Source organism: Drosophila sulfurigaster, chromosome 2L, assembly GCF_023558435.1.
Source record: "Drosophila sulfurigaster albostrigata strain 15112-1811.04 chromosome 2L, ASM2355843v2, whole genome shotgun sequence".
Classification (NCBI taxonomy): Eukaryota; Metazoa; Arthropoda; class Insecta; order Diptera; family Drosophilidae; genus Drosophila; species Drosophila sulfurigaster.
Window position 1 is genome coordinate 2,403,882 of NC_084881.1, and position 16,033 is coordinate 2,419,914.

At 37.8% G+C, this 16,033-nt stretch overlaps 2 protein-coding genes across 5 annotated transcripts in view; one reads left to right on the forward strand and one right to left on the reverse strand.

Moving 5' to 3' along the window:
* Positions 1–91: 91 nt before the first annotated feature.
* LOC133850772 (ATP-dependent RNA helicase vasa) overlaps positions 92–16,033 on the reverse strand; it is a 95,090-nt gene continuing 79,148 nt past the window's right edge. The window contains exons 1-7 of one of the 4 annotated variants that reach the window (XM_062286960.1): positions 5,294–5,334; positions 5,005–5,239; positions 1,838–2,025; positions 1,041–1,784; positions 772–985; positions 433–702; positions 92–376 (exon numbers count right to left, since the gene is read on the reverse strand). In XM_062286960.1, coding sequence (XP_062142944.1) covers positions 330–376; positions 433–702; positions 772–985; positions 1,041–1,784; positions 1,838–2,025; positions 5,005–5,239; positions 5,294–5,314 — 1,719 coding nt within the window. In that variant the 5' untranslated portion in view covers positions 5,315–5,334 and the 3' untranslated portion in view covers positions 92–329. Of the gene's footprint in view, positions 377–432; positions 703–771; positions 986–1,040; positions 1,785–1,837; positions 2,026–2,552; positions 4,899–5,004; positions 5,240–5,293; positions 5,335–8,936; positions 8,987–12,202; positions 12,356–16,033 lie in introns of those variants that run through there. The other 3 variants (XM_062286957.1, XM_062286958.1, XM_062286959.1) reach the window with 3 other exon arrangements.
* On the forward strand, positions 7,383–10,923 carry LOC133850775 (SERPINE1 mRNA-binding protein 1). The gene is made up of 3 exons (XM_062286964.1): positions 7,383–8,338; positions 9,067–9,336; positions 9,446–10,923. The coding sequence occupies exons 1-3, from the start codon at positions 7,708–7,710 to the stop codon at positions 9,925–9,927; spliced, it is 1,383 nt and encodes a 460-aa protein (XP_062142948.1). The 5' UTR covers positions 7,383–7,707; the 3' UTR covers positions 9,928–10,923.

Genomic DNA, 16,033 nt, shown 5'->3' on the forward strand with positions numbered 1-16,033 from the left:
AGTTAAATATTTGGAAAGAATGGGCCGATATGTTTTAAGGCAAAAGCATTATCAGGTAACCTAACAAATTCTTTAAAATATTCAGTAACTGATGGAAATAATTGTTGTATTTATTTTTTAACGATTTGAAATAAAAATTCATAATATTATTGAATGAAATGGACGAATAATACATTTTTCATTTGCATTAGTGATATATAAGGGCTTGTGATTCATATTAATGGTAAAAATAATGGTTCGTTGTCGTTACATAGTTTATAAACTAAGCTATCATATACATATACTACTGTCAACAAACATAAAACTGGGTCTGAATTTTTAATTTGGTATTACCAATTTTCTTCATCCTCCAAATTGTCAGCAGGTGTATTGAAAGCCTGTAACATTAACTTGTTTTATCCATTGAACGAAAGCAAATTTCATTAAACTTACCCCCTCCTCCACGAACATCAACTGTGTTGAAGTTTGAGCGATGGGAACTGCTACCGCCACCGATTTCATTTAGAAAATCCGGAACATCTTGACCGGAACCCTTCAGAATTTTAATCAAATCGCCAGCGATAGGACGATCCTGATCAGGATCAAAAAATGAAGTGGCACGTCCACTGTTGCCCACACGACCCGTGCGTCCAATACGATGCACGTAATCATCAATGTTTGTAGGCATATCATAGTTAATTACATGCTTCACATTTTTAATATCTGAAAAAAAAAATACCATAATTATATGGTGAATCAGGAATAAATTGGTAGCTATCACCAACTACTTACCAAGCCCACGGGAGGCAACAGAGGTAGCGATAAGAACTTTCATGGTGCCATTTTTGAAATCACGCAAAGCCTGTTCGCGTTGACTCTGTAAGCGATCGCCATGAATAGATGTAGTTGGAAACTCAGTTTCAGAGAAAAATGAGGCTAGAAAGTCTGCTCCACGTTTTGTCTCTACGAAAACAATGGTACCTTCAGCACCCTCACGCAAGATTTCCTATAAACAATATTGTGTTTACTTTTAGAACAAACAGAAATATGATTTGACTTACCATCAATTTGGAGCGCTTGCTAAACTTGTTAACCTCAAATATGTCTTGTTTTACATCTGAGCAGGCACCTCCCACTACGCCAATAGTAACAAAAATATAATTCTTAAGAAACTCGCCAGCCAATCGCTGAATTTGCTCTGGAAATGTAGCAGAGAACATCAAAGTCTGATGATCTGGGTGCATAGTTTGATGACGCATGATTTTGCGCATACTCTCCGAAAAGCCCATGTCCAACATACGATCAGCCTCGTCAAGAACAATGTATCGAATGTTGTCGAACATTATAAATGTGCGTTCAACAAAATCAAGCAAACGACCTGGAGTGGCAATCAGCAAATGACAACCCTTGTTAATTGCCTCATTTTGATGCTTAACCGATGTCCCTCCATAAACCAAACTAATCTTGAGATAAGTTGTATAAGCAAACTTTCTTGCTTCATTAAAAATTTGGATCGCGAGCTCTCGAGTTGGTGACACCACTACCGCAAGCGGTTTGCCAATTTCTAGATCAGAAGGCTCATCAAGAATGTTTGTCAGTATGGGTAGCAAGAATGCAGCTGTCTTTCCAGATCCAGTCTGGGCGCAAGCCATCAGATCGCGTTTTCCAGCAATCACTGGTATTGAAACCTTTTGTATGGGAGTGGGAACTTTGTAACCAGCTTTAGTCACATTTTCCACCAAAATTTCACGAAGTCCGGCTTGGTCAAATCGTTTAATCGAGGTTGGCACATTCTCACCAGTCACCTTTAACAACATTAGTTTTAGTTTAGAAAATAATTTGTATCTTATTAGATCACCTTAACGGGAATATTATCGTATTTAGAGAAGTTAATCCCAGACATAATTCCAGTGCTAAACATCTCCGTTTCATCGTTAGTCGGTTCAGGAGGGATATAAAATTCTCTAGCCTTCTTTTCACCTTCCTCGCCATTATCAGCATGATTGTTATTCATGTCACCAGCCCCTTCGCGACGACGACGCTCACCTATTGGTTTAAATTTACAAAACGATTTTAAAAATCAGGCTAGCAGAAATTAACACCTTGGATCTATGCTCATTCTATATTTAAAACAAAAAAATACAAATATGTTCAAACCTTTCAAGTAGATCCTACGATACTTGTATGATTTCTTGTTACCTGCCTAATAACTTATCAAATTTAAATAGGACAACGACGAGTTGATGCTGATGAAAAATGTTTTCAATGAAATCAAGTTGTTGGTTTTAAAGAATATTTGTGCAACCGATATTTTTTATGGTTTTAATGAAAGTTTCATTGCGCAATATTGAATTTTTCATACATATAAATTGTATTCTAAAAAATAAATCAAATTTGGAAATTAAAAAATTTGTCACAATTATAAATTTAGATTCCTTAGAGACCATTTTGATTACGATAGATAAAACAAAAACTATTTTTGTTTAGAGAACCTTAATTATATTCAAATAAAAATATGTAAATGAATAAGTGCTAAGAATAATTAAGTTATTACACTTTAATTATCATTTAAAAAAAAAACGCATAAGGAATTTAACATAAGGATGAAGTGTATCCGTCTTTGCTGATATTAATGAGGTTCGCAGCTTTAAGCTCCAATAAGATTCGAAAAGCAATAGCTGCCTCCATCCTCGTTTTGATGAATGCCACCGAACGCATGTCGACCCTTGGTTGCATGACGAGCGCACAGATCAAACTGTGTGCAACGCTCCTCTTCAATGCTGGCATATCTTTAACAATAATCGGATCGTATGTGTACAAGGCAGGTATTGAGACATAATGTGGTCTGCCTCCCTCTTTGGGTTTCGCAAGTTCAGTTCCATTTCTCGGATTGCCATCAATTATTAGATTGGCCTGTACTTGTTCAGCAACCACTTGTCTATAATTGTCTACCATCAAACGAAGTAAATTATCATGCTTGATAATAAACTTTAAGTCTTCTATGTTGTTGCCATATAAACGTTCTTGGATGCACTCCTGTTTCTGCTGTGGCTGTTGTGGAGTATCATTGGCATTCGACATCGAATCATCTATGAGTCGCGTTGATGGGGTGATCATTGCTTGCGTTACGTTGGAAGTGCTGCTCTCAATTGTATGATTTTCTTGTCCGCCACACAGGCTCACACTTTCTGGTGGTCGAATTATTTCAATTGATGTCACTATCGGTCTATCTGGCAAATTGTCTGAACAGAAAGTAGGAAGATTCATTTGTATGAGTTCTGGTGGAGTATTATCCATGACTTGTGGTGTTATCAATGGAGTTTCATCTGTAATATGTTGCTGGGTAACATTTGCAGTTGACATATCTTCTCCATCCCTAACTGCTGCCTGCAGCAACTCAGTTACAAAAGCAGTTGTAATCTCTTGATTACTTCTTGATTGTACCGGCTCATTGACGTTAAGAGTATTTCTTTCATATATGCGGCGTCTGCGTTTTACTTTGGGCACAGGGACATTATCTTCCAGATAATTTGGAGCAAAAGTTCGTGGACGAAATATTGAGGACCAATCGCGTTGGGACGGAGTAGTGTACGGAACAGCAAAATCTGGCAAGGTCGTGTTCGGTGTTTGTAGCAGAGGTGGTTCAGACATTTCCAGAACACGGCCAGCCGAAGAACGCATCTGAAGTTCTTCATTTATTGCTGGCAGTTGATGACGATATGATTGTAATGGCGTGGGAGGTTTCGCAATACGTGATCGAACTATCGTCGACGCCGAGATATTGTCATCCAAACTTAGCTCATTCGATGAGGAATGTACGGCACTGTCTGTTTCTAATTCCAGTGGGAGATGCGGCGGGGGCATTAAATAAGCATCCTCTTGCGATAAATTTCCCTGAGCTAAAGTAATTAATGGTTGTGATGGTACACTGTGATTAGGAGTAGTCGCAATGGCACCACTTGGGGTTGTCTCATTCTCCTGCACGGTAGAATGCTGGTTGTCCATGGCCAATCCGACATAGTCCGGCGTAACAAGATTTTCAGACAGCTCCTGACGCGGAAAATTAATTTGACCGCTGGTTCCGACATCAACCTGCTCCATTTGCAAATGTTTCACACCGTCAACTAATTTAATCAACAAGTGCGGTTTACACATCATATTAGAAAACCAAATTGAGTTGTGTTTAACAATGGGCCAGACCTTTATCTCCCTTAATTGTTGATGTGGCAAACAGCTCATTTTACGCATTGAGTGCAAATTTGTAACCTCTTCGGAAATGCAGCGGTGAAATACGAATGACACTTGTTGATTTAAAGACACTTCTAAATCCTCGAGTTCCCGTATAATTTCGGGTACTTCAGAAGAATCATACGTTTCTTCGTAATTTAGTCCGACTTTCCTTAAAAGACGTCTCAATCGATCTATATCCTGTTCTGAAGGCGCATTTCTTATTGATGCAACTCTTTGCGGTTGTGCTGGCGTTCTTGTTACTCTTGCTGCCGCTGCAGTTGGGTTCGATTCTTCTTGCGCAAGGTGCCCATTAGGCGTACCTGGTACCACAAACGAATCAGTAAAGTAACTAGAAATCAACCAATTTACATTTGGCTGTTGCTCATCATCCCTTTCGAATATCAATTGGTTTATTTCCGATATGATGCGATCAGACTTTAAAACTGCATCGCGTAAATCAATTGCCTTCTGCTTTCGTTTCGCTCGTTGCGAGGTCTCCTGTATCTCCCACACGTTGTCAACCAGCTTTTTAAAAGCAGCCTGTAAAAAGTCGCGCTGCTTTCGCAATTTTGCCAATGCCATATTAAGATCATTTATATTAGGCAGCTTAATAAACGCCTCGACCGATTCTTTGTCATAGGTTAACGGCAGTTGCAAGCCTGTGCTGAATCTGGAGAACAATTCTGGCACTGTTTTTAAAACAAATATTCGAAATACAGCAATATAGAAGTAGTATTTTTCGAAAATGGTTTTGTGCATAGGACAATAAAAAAATGCTTAGATAAGATTTCTTACCGCCTTCGTTGTCCTTATGGCGATGTCCTCGGAAGCCTGCCTCTCCGTTATTACGACGTTCACGAACGCCGTTTCCACCATCATCACGTCGAGCACGGTAGCAGGTTTTATTGTCACCTTTATCATCGCCGCCGTTGTCATTATTCTCTTCACAATCGCTCCATTCGCCAACATCATTGGACTTTGGTTGCGCACCATCAAATTTATCCACTTGAGATGCAACGGCATTTGAAGGCTAAATTACAAATGTTTATATCAATTTCAAATTAAAAAATAAAATTCGATATACCTCATCTTCCCAGTCAGACATGATTTTTTTTAGATTTATACCTAATGAAAAGAAAATATATTTTATATATGTTAATTACACAGATTAAACAAGTAAGAAAGCTACAGTCGAGTACACTAGACTGTGAGATACCCGCTACCCATTTTGAATAAAAGCAATTCAATATATACCATAGACGGCACAATATACCAGATTGTCAGCCAAAGCAACTAAGACCCCTAGTAAGTAGGCGTTTTTGCCCATACAAAAGTATTTCTTTAATAACTTCCACAACTTTTATGTGATCGCAACCAAATTTTCAGGAATCATAATTCGCAGCTCTAGCTTTATTATAGGGCTGGAAGTGGCCGTGGCAAAAATTTGAAACAAACTTGATCTGCATGCAAACATAACAAATGCTGTCGAAAAAAAATTAAAGCTCTATCTCTTATAGTCTCTGAGATCTAGGCGTTCATATGGACAGACGAACAGACAGACGGACATGACTAGATCGTCTCGGCTGTTGATATGGCTAGATCGTCTCGACATGACGCTGATCAAGAATATATACTTTATAGGGTCGGAGATGCCTCCTTCTACCTGTTACATACATTTCTTGTCGGCACAAAGTTATAATACCCTTCACCCTTCTACCCTATGGGTAGCAGGTATAAAAACTAAAGTAACGACATCAGAGATATGCATTTTAGATATTTTAAAATGGCGTTCTGTTCCTACCACAAATTAAGAAGATCAATTCATTTCAAAGTTATTCAGAGGTGAATTTTCTAATTCAAATTGGGATCCTAATATTAGATTAGCACCTTACCGTAGAATGCTAATACTAAACCTTTCTTCGCTTCTGACCGTAGTAGCATGTAAACGGTACCTTTTTACCAAATCTCATTAATGATGAAATCGATTTGGAGCTACTGGCACAAATTAGTTCTAGTGTACCTGTCTAGACCACTAGGAAATTTCATTTTTTCTTGACTTCTATTATTGTATTAGTCAATTGTATATGGAAATGAGTTTAAACATGCTGTTTAATATATGTATATTATTTTCGTCCGACCGTAATCAATCCCGTGCTTTCTATTTCTGAGTCGTTACGCTAAAAAGATAATCAGGTTTTAGTTAGTGTCCCATTTATTAAAATCAAAAACAATTTCTCATCCCAATTCGTTTTGTTTTGTTTTTGGGGTGACGTTAGCGTTTCGTCAAAAAAATTCGTTTTAGGTTAATATAAACAAATTTTTCAATGAAAAAATGAAATATTTGAATTTAAGAAAATATGAGATGAAAATTGAGTGAGAAGCCTGCAAACAAAACCACCAACAAATTTAATTTGTTTTACTCATTTACATTGAATTAAATGTTTATTATATACATATGTAAATACTTTTTCAATTAAAGAAAAAAACACAAAATATGTATTACTCGTCTCTCAAGAGATACAGAAGAATTACAACAGCTTCAAAATCTAGAAAATGAATTACTTGCCCAATACAACATTTTTTACTGTAGTTTGTACTCACTTTCGCTAAGTTAAAAAACATTAATTTAAAATATACATCGATTTCTGGGAAAAAACTTTGATCATAACAAAAATCTTTCACTATAAAAAATATTTTTATAGTAAATAGTAAAACGCAAAATCTAATACGTGTTCTACAATAAAAATTGTATGCAACCTTCTTCCAAATGCATTAAAATCCACCGTACTTAAAAGATTTAATTTTCAGTGACTATAGCAATCGAACAAATCTTAAATTAATACAATTTTTTTTTTTTAAATAAAACCTATTCAATGTGCGTTTTAGATACATCACAATAATTTAATTTAATTTTTGACTATGTAGAGCTATTAGTTTAATAGCTTAACACATTTGAAACATAACGTACAGAAAGCGAACGCAACAGCTGTTAACTCAACAAAAAAGTCAACCATAATTTTGCCATTCACCGTACGACAGAAAAATACGAGCATTCATGTTAGAATGAGGCGCAACTCTGTTAATGTGAAAAATGTGAGTTGCTCTGTTCTGTGTATGTATACACAGCATGCTTTTTTCCCTTTGCCTCCTATATTAGAACACATGTGCGCTTGACTAATATATATGTGTATGTTCGAGTATCAGCCAAAGTAGAAACGCAAAAAATTAAGGTTAGAGCGCAGCCAGGCAACCAACCACACGACGAAACGAAAAAATAGCAAAAAGCAAAGACTACAAAAAACGAATTTCATCTATTTCAACATATATACACACACACACACATATAGAAACAGCAACTAAACCAAACACATACGAACATTTTTTCTGACAGAAACTGAAATCTCGTGTGATTTTTGAATAAAATCTGTAGTGAGTGGAAAATCAGTTGAGATAAAAATCGTCGCAGAGCAGCAGCAGCAGTCAGCCCCCAAAACAATCATGGATAACGCCGGGAAAAATCGTTATGAACTTTTGTTCATGGACGACGATGTTAGCGATCCATTAGATAATCTTGTCGCGGCCAAGAAGAAGCAGCAGCAGTCATCAACGGTTGCAGCAGTAGCACCGACTGCGAAAACGGCGCCATCTGTTAAGGCACCCAAAACGTCAGCAACCAAGAAGCCAAATCAAGCCGAAAAGGAAAACAAACCAGGCGCGCTTAATAAGAATGATGGCAAAAAAACTACGACTGGCAACAACAATGACAAAACCAGCAACAACGGCAAGCAAGGTGGGGCTGTCGCTGCTCGTAACGCTGGCGCTGGTGGCGCTGCTGCGGCCAAAACACGTGAAACTGGTCAAGGGCAGCAGCAACAACAGCGAAATGTCAATTTTCGTCAGAACGGTGGGGAAGTGACTCGAGAGCAACGCAATAATCGCAGAAATGTGCGTGAAAATGGTGCACCCAGTGGCAACTCTGGCGGCAGTGCTGAAGGCAATCCTCGTCCTTATCGCGGCTCCGGAGGCGCCTTTTGTAACGGCGGTGATCGCCAAAATCGCCCCCCTCGCAACTTTGAGGGTGGCAATCGTAAGCGCGAATTTGATCGTCAATCAGGCTCTGACAAAACAGGTAAGTTTTAAATATTAAATATGTTTTATAAGGGATTTCAAGAGATTTAGTATATTAAAATATTTCAGAATTATTTTCATTAATAAACAAACTGAGGAGAGTTCAAAAATAAGATTAACTAAAAAAACACAAAAAACTAACCAAAATTGAATATGGGGACGGACTCTGAGAAGTCGACGCACATTTCGATTTCATTTTGTTGTGTATATGAAAATATGTGTTTAAAAATAGTTTGGTTCTTCTTCTGTCCGTTTTTCCCCCTAAATTCCCCCATCATCATATCGATCACATATTACAGTGTGAATGTAGGAGAGACCCACACAGTTTTCCACACCATGGAAGATTATGAGGACGGGCAGCGTCATAAGTATTTTTTTGATACAAATTAATGGTGGGGGGGGGGTTTATTACCACGAGCAGCAAGAGAACTTTGGCTGACGACTAGCTATCCTCTTATCTACAACAGTTCCTTGACAATTTGCTAACTTGCCGAATACATACATATTATTAATCACAATCATAATTCCAATATATTTTTTTTGGACAAATGGTCATTCCACTGTAGGAATTGATAGTTTATTACTATTATTATATTTACCAGTAGCTAAGTAGTCAAGTCCAGAGAATATTGCTGCTAGCGCTCAGTTTCTGAAATTAAGATAATACGTAATTAAAGTCTATTATTATTCCTAATTAATATCAAGATCATAAATTTCTCTCAATACTAGGGGTAAAGGCAATTGATAAACGTGATGGAGCTGGCGCACACAACTGGGGATCAGTAAAGGAAGCCATCGATGATGTTAACAAAAACAATGAAGGCGAAACGAGTGCGACAAACAATGCAGAAGGAAAGACCGATGAATCTGGCAATGAACAGCAGAACGAGCAGCAGCTACCAGCTGAAGAGGAAACCAAAGAGCTGACCTTGGATGAATGGAAGGCTCAGCAGCAACAGCGTATTAAGCCCAAGTTCAATATACGCAAGGCAGGCGAAGGTTGGTGCGAAACATTATAAAAAAGATATATATGATATATATGAAATGCAAATTCCTGCAAGTGTAATTGAACCAAATATTATTTTTGTTTTCCTCGCTCGATTTGCAGGAGAGGACACCTCGCAATGGAAGAAGATGATTGTGCTCACTAATAACAAAAAAAAGGAGAACGAAAGCGAAGAAGAACTCGAATATGATCCTGCCATGTATCCGCAACGAGTTGGACGACAGCAACGTGTCCTTGATATTCAATTTAATTTCAATGACGGACGACGCGGCGGAGGTGGCGGTTTCGGTGGTCGTGGACGTGGTGGCCCACGCCCCGGTGGACCGCGCAATGAGGGCAATCGTGGTCCTCAAAATGGTCCGCAAGGTGCCGCAGGAGGTGCTCATAGCAATACCGAGGGCGGCGGCAACACTATTGGCGCAGCGCAATCCCGTCCAGAGGGTGGCAATCGACCACCAATTGAGCGTCGTGGTCTTGGCGGTGGTATTGGAGGTGGCCATGCTGGCAAACGCTTTGGCAACGACCGGCAACAGAATGCCGCACCCAAGGTCAACGATGAACGTCAGTTCCCCACCCTGGCCTAAGGGATTAAATAAACTGCGATTTGGAATTGGAAGAATTGATGGAAATTGGGAGGCGCTTGCTGCTGCTGATGTTACTTGCGCCGGGAGTGCATTCATATTTGGGTGTCTGTGTATTAGTTTGAGGAAAGACAGAACGCCAGTATCACACCAATGCAAAATCACACATCCACACCCACAACACAGACAAACACATTAAAATTGCAAAAAAAAATTAGTTGCAGCCGCAGCGCAAAGCCAAAAGTAACAAAAAAAAATAAAATATTTGAAAACAATAAACACACTGAATGCAAGTAATAAGAGATATTCGCAAAATCTATACTTATAATAAATAATTTAAACAAACCCTAAACTGTAAACTTAAGCAAAAGCAATTTAGAGAAAACTGAAGAGCAAAAAGATTAAATTTCTAATACATATTGTAAATTAATTTGATTTTGCCTCCTACGATTTTGTCACGTCAATCAAAATATACCACAAAAAAACCTTTCATATATTCACATTCATACATCTATAGAGTACAGTCTGCTATCCAATCAAACTATTAGACATACAAGGAATTTTAGAAAACAAAAAAAAAAACAAAAAAACATCACATACATCATTTACATACAATTCATACACATATATTTTTGTTAAACATTTTTATATGCCCTCATATAAAAATGCATTTTTTAATTTTTACTGTGTTACAATTATATTTTAAAAATGAATAAATGAACAACTGAAAAAACAATTTAAAAATATTTACCTAAAAACTCAGTACGCGGAAAAAATAAGAGGAAAAAAAATTATTAAGTGTTGAACTCTTATAATAGTGTTTCTTAAAACGATACAAATACAAATATATATTACCACTCTACTATAATATTAACTATAAAAGTATGTGCATCATATAAACTACATTTAATGAAATTAAACACAACACGCTGAAAAATATATATGAACTTAAGCATGATTAAACAATAAAAACAAACTATTGGAACAAACATAGAAAATCCCTTTATAAGTAGTTACACTTTAGCACTCGCGCGCGACTAACGATATAAATCAATTAAAAATCGTTTGAAAGCAACATAAAAACGGAAACTCATCTAAAGAAAAAAAAAGATCAAATACCCTGTACAATTGTATGCTTTTACAAATAGAAATTGTATAAATTATATAAATGTTTATGTATGTCCATGTGTATAAGTACACATACATGCACATGTTGGAAACGAACAAAAAATACACAAAATGGCAACCAAATTTTAAAAGTAAACCACGTAGAGATGAAAAACATCAAATTAAAACGATAAATACATTTTTTGATTAATATTGTATTGTATTTTGACCCCAAAGAAAATCAATTTCAACTGAGTGTTGAGAAGTCGTTTAATATATATATAAAAAAAAAAAACATATTTGATAAAAATAAAGAAAAACAGAAAAATTTTCAATTGTTTTTTTTCTGAAATTCATATATAAAAATTGGATCAGTTTATACCAATACTTGAGTAATAATGTTTATTGCGTGTTGAATGGAAGCAAAATTTGAGATAAAATGATGCAGGGTAATCGGTCACAATATATAAAATCAACTTGTTGTGGCCACTTTAAAGAGCGATACTTCAGTTTTTATATATGAGACATTCTTCAGTTTCTCCCGCCAGAATTCGCGCTTTGTTCGAAAAACGTATTTTACCTTTTTATCTACATACGTATGCCAATATGAGAATTCATATTTTGAACGTAAATTATCAAGCAAGTGAAAATAATTACTGTTGAAACTACAGGACCGCACGGTACAACTGAACGAAACAAAACGAAAGGAAACTAAAGAAAAAAAAAAAACAGATCAGAAGCTACACTTTTTTCTTCGCTTGCTTTGTATTTAGAGTTGCCACTATGGGACAACTTTTCAATAATGAGTAACGGCAAAACTATTGCATGCTGGCAATACTAACGTGAACATAACGGTGAACAAAAAAGCAAGAGGCTCCGAAGGCAACCGAAAAGAAGAATAAGATGTGAAATTCCTTAATAAGTACATATCTTTGTACATGTATTATTATATAGCCATAAAATTGGTCGAAAATATAAGCAACTTAATGAATGAAGCAAATTCTATGTATTAAACATCCAATTAAATTAAATGTTTAGTTTTGGATTTTTTTTTCTGAAAGTTTCTTTTTTTCTCAGAAAAATTTCCAAAAATTACTGTAATGGTTGAGTTACATGCTTTTTTAAATTTATTTAAACACATTTCTAATATTTTTCATTATTTCTTACTCACCAATGAATTTTTGATATTAAAACTTCTATGTTAAGGGAGCACGTGAAAATTTTTTCAATGGTACACAATTTTACCGCTTATTTTAAATGCTTCTACGACTTCCTTCCAAGTACGCCAAAGTTTAAAAGTGATGTATATGTGGTGATGAATCGATATATTATTTTGGCAAACATCGATATATGCTTAAGATAGCTTCGCCACTTTTTAGGGCAAGATAGCTTCGCAACTTTGGGGTCACATATCCATACAAAAATATCGGATGTGAAAACATTTCTATTTTTGCCTTTTTCGTCATATATCAAAAAAATTTAATGAAATTCAATGGAAAATAAAATAATATTTCATTAGAAATAACGATAAATAAGGGCAACATTATTGCCAATATCTCGTTTCAGACGAGTTGGCCTAATCGGCTTATGAGAAGTTATAGAAAGTTTTAAGAAAAGATCCCCGAAAAATTATCAATTTCTCGATAGTCGTTTTCGAGATATTTGGGGAAAAGTTCAATAACGTCAGCTCCAGCCCCATACAAAATGTATGCTGCTAATTAATGACAAGCTTAGCTTTATTGTCGGCAAGAGTGTGAATTTTTCGTTCGTAAAAATATATATAAAAAAAGATATAGGGCAATTTTGGAGGTACCCGTGAAATAATGGATTATGTATCTGGGGAATTTGTAAATTTGTCATGGCTATAAAATCGCATTAAAATTCGATGATGAAAAAAAAAATAATATGACTCAGTTCCTAAATGGCTTTTGATAGCTTTATAGCTCTTATATCCATAGCTCTTATATATATAGCTCTTATATCTATAGCTCTTATATCTCACATAATGCTATTGAGCCATTAAAGAAACGAAAATATTTTTATATGTCAGAACTTTGAAAAATGGGCCGTTATCGTATCTTGGTGTTAGTCAATAGCATCTTCTTGAATAATGCGAATCTATGTGTTTACTCAAAAGCGCATCATTGAAACAGTCATTTGGCGATGCAAAACTAATAGACTAAGGAAATACAAAACTGAATATCCAGGGCAATACTCTATATTAGTGCATCTGTGTCAAATGCGGTTCTTAATACTAGTGTTCGCACCAAAGTTGCATCACGCATTTAAGAGTGAAATGGTAAACAAACTCAGACAGGAAGAAGAAACTATCAAATAAAATAGAATTCACAAAAATCATATGTTTACACAAATTAAATTTTTATTTTTATTTCCGTTTTACTTCAAAATAAGTAACTCGTATAGAACGAGTTGTAGAATTGATCATATTGGCGATTTTCTTTAGAGGTTAACATAAAAAAATATTATATTTTAGTTTATATAAAACTTGCATTAAAATAAAAAAAAAAATAAAAATGATTTTTATTTATTTTAGTAATATTTGAAATTATTAAATTAAAAGATAAAATCTTTAGTCGTTAATATTGTGGGGCGTATGAGCTTTCTAAGAATTAGAAAAGGAGTAAAACCTATATATATCGGAAACTCATTTCCCGGGATGTATTGGAATGGAGAACAGTGTCTAGCAGCTCCTTCCTAGTCTCCCAGTTATGAGACCCCCTGCCGGTCTAATTACATTTAATAGAATAATTTGGGATATCGACTCCTTTGCGAAGGTCAGGTCGCCAGGTCTCGATGGACTTTCGCCAGCAATGCTGCAAGCTAGCAAGCTCACGATTGTTCCGTGGCTATCGGGCATCTATTCGGCGTGCCTCGCATGGGGTCATATCCCCACTCTTTGGAGGACCTCGAAAGTCATTTTCCTGCCCAAGGCAGTCATGTGGTTCCTAATGACTTCCGGCCTATCACCCTGACCTCTTTCCTGCTAAAGACATTTGAAAAGCTACTTGATTTGCACATCAGAAGCAACTCAATGCATCTGTTGTCCCCAAATCAGCATGCGTACACAAAGGGCAAGTCCATTAAGACAGCTCGCCATGCTTTAGTAGCCTCCATCGAAAAAGCAGACCACTATAAAGAATATGCCTTGGGTGCATTTCTTGACATTTCAGGCGCCTTCAATAACGTCACCACTGACGCTATTATGAAGGGCCTTACCTCAGTCAACACGGCACCAGCGATCCACAGGTGGGTCAACCACCTTCTTTGCGACAGGCGGGTGGTGGCTACATGGGACGATGCGGCCATTACAAAGGTAGTGCGAGGTGGCACTCCCCAGAGTGGGGTTCTCTCGCCTCTCCTTTGGAATTTGGTCGTAAATATCCTACTTCTAAAATTTACTAGACGGGCCCCCAAGTTAATTGCCTATGCCGACGACATAAGCATTTTGATAACTGGGAAATGCCCAACCACCCTTAGTTCCGTAATGGAACTTACTTTGCGGGAAGTTAACGCGGACAAAACGGACCTTATCCTCTTCACGAAGAGGTATAAGGTACCTGCGTGGTCCCCCCAAAAATAGGCTGCACCATACTAAAGCCGAGCCTAGCAGTAAAATACCTAGGTGTGGTCCTGGACAGCAAACTGTCATGGAAGGTGTTAGAAAGGGTGAAGAAAGCCACCAGAGCCTTGTACATGTCGAAAAGATGCTAAGTTGCACTTGGGGCCTATCTCCTAATCTAATGCGGTGGATATACATCTCAGTTGTTCGTCCTATCCTCACCTATGGTGTTATAGTGTGGTGGCAGGCCACGGAAAAAAGGACGTACCTATCCATCATGGAAAGGACACAGCGTCAAGCGCTACTGTGTATCACAGGCGCTATCAGGTCGACGCCAACTAAAGCCCTCGAGGTAATAGCTGGCGTCGAACCGTTAAACCCATACGCGCAATCCATAGCCGCAAAATCGTCCCTAAGGATTGCCGCAAGAGGCAATCTGGGTCTGTTAGGCTATGGTCACAGCGCCGTTGGTAGGGCGACTAGTAGAGACTTGGACTATACTATCCCCCTTACCAGTACCGACCATATTAAAACAATATTCTTGGAACCGGACTGCTGGCGGGAAGGGTTATGCATTCCCGAAGCCCTCAACCTCTTCACCGACGGGTCGAAGATGGATGATGGTGTCGGAGCCGCCGTATACTGTCCAGACCCGGTCTCCAAACATTCCTATAAACTCCCAGACCACTGCAACATCTTCCAGGCGGAAGTTTTTGCCATTGGCAAGGCTGCCGATTTGGCTCGGGGGTTACAGCGTAATCACAACTCAATTAACATCTTTGTTGACAGCCAGGCTGCAATAAGATCAATATACTCTGATGTGGTCAAGTCCAAAGTTGTCCTGGACAGCAGAAGAGCAATAGAGTCGCTGAACGCATCTGCGGACGTGCGTATCTATTGGATCCCAAGCCACCAGGGCATCGATGGAAACGAGATCGCAGACTCTCTCGCCAAAGAGGAGTGGGACTCGATGCCGGTAACATGTGAAATGTTCCGATATCCCTGCGAACTCTAGGCAGAGAAATTGAGGTGTGCTCTAGACTTCAGTGGGACGCTAGCTGGCGCAATGCCAACTCGTGCAAAACTGCAAGGCTGATGTGTGCCTCCACTAACAAAAACTTAACCAATTTCGTCATTCAGCTTTCAAGGAAAGACTGCAGACTAATGCTAGGCATTTTAACTAGTCACTGTCTGTAGGCTGTCCAAGCTGTAAAGCTGGGTATCACGAACAGTGATCAGTGCAGGAAATGCAACGAGCCCGGGGTTAAGGAAACACTCGAGCATCTTCTCTGTAGATGCCCAGCGTTATCCCGACTCCGGTTGAAATACCTTAATTTGCCGTGCCACAACGATCTTCGGGACGTTTCACGGCTACCCCCTAGGATGCTGCTGGCTTTTGCCAAAAATGCATCCATACTGCGC

Bases quoted from the DNA above. Each gene is read 5' to 3' on its own strand.
- LOC133850775 (XM_062286964.1), top strand. From the start codon at position 7,708: ATGGATAACGCCGGGAAAAATCGTTATGAACTTTTGTTCATGGACGAC. The intron at 8,339-9,066 runs GTAAGTTTTAAA...TCTCAATACTAG, and splicing joins ATCAGGCTCTGACAAAACAG to GGGTAAAGGCAATTGATAAA. The intron at 9,337-9,445 runs GTTGGTGCGAAA...CTCGATTTGCAG, and splicing joins TATACGCAAGGCAGGCGAAG to GAGAGGACACCTCGCAATGG.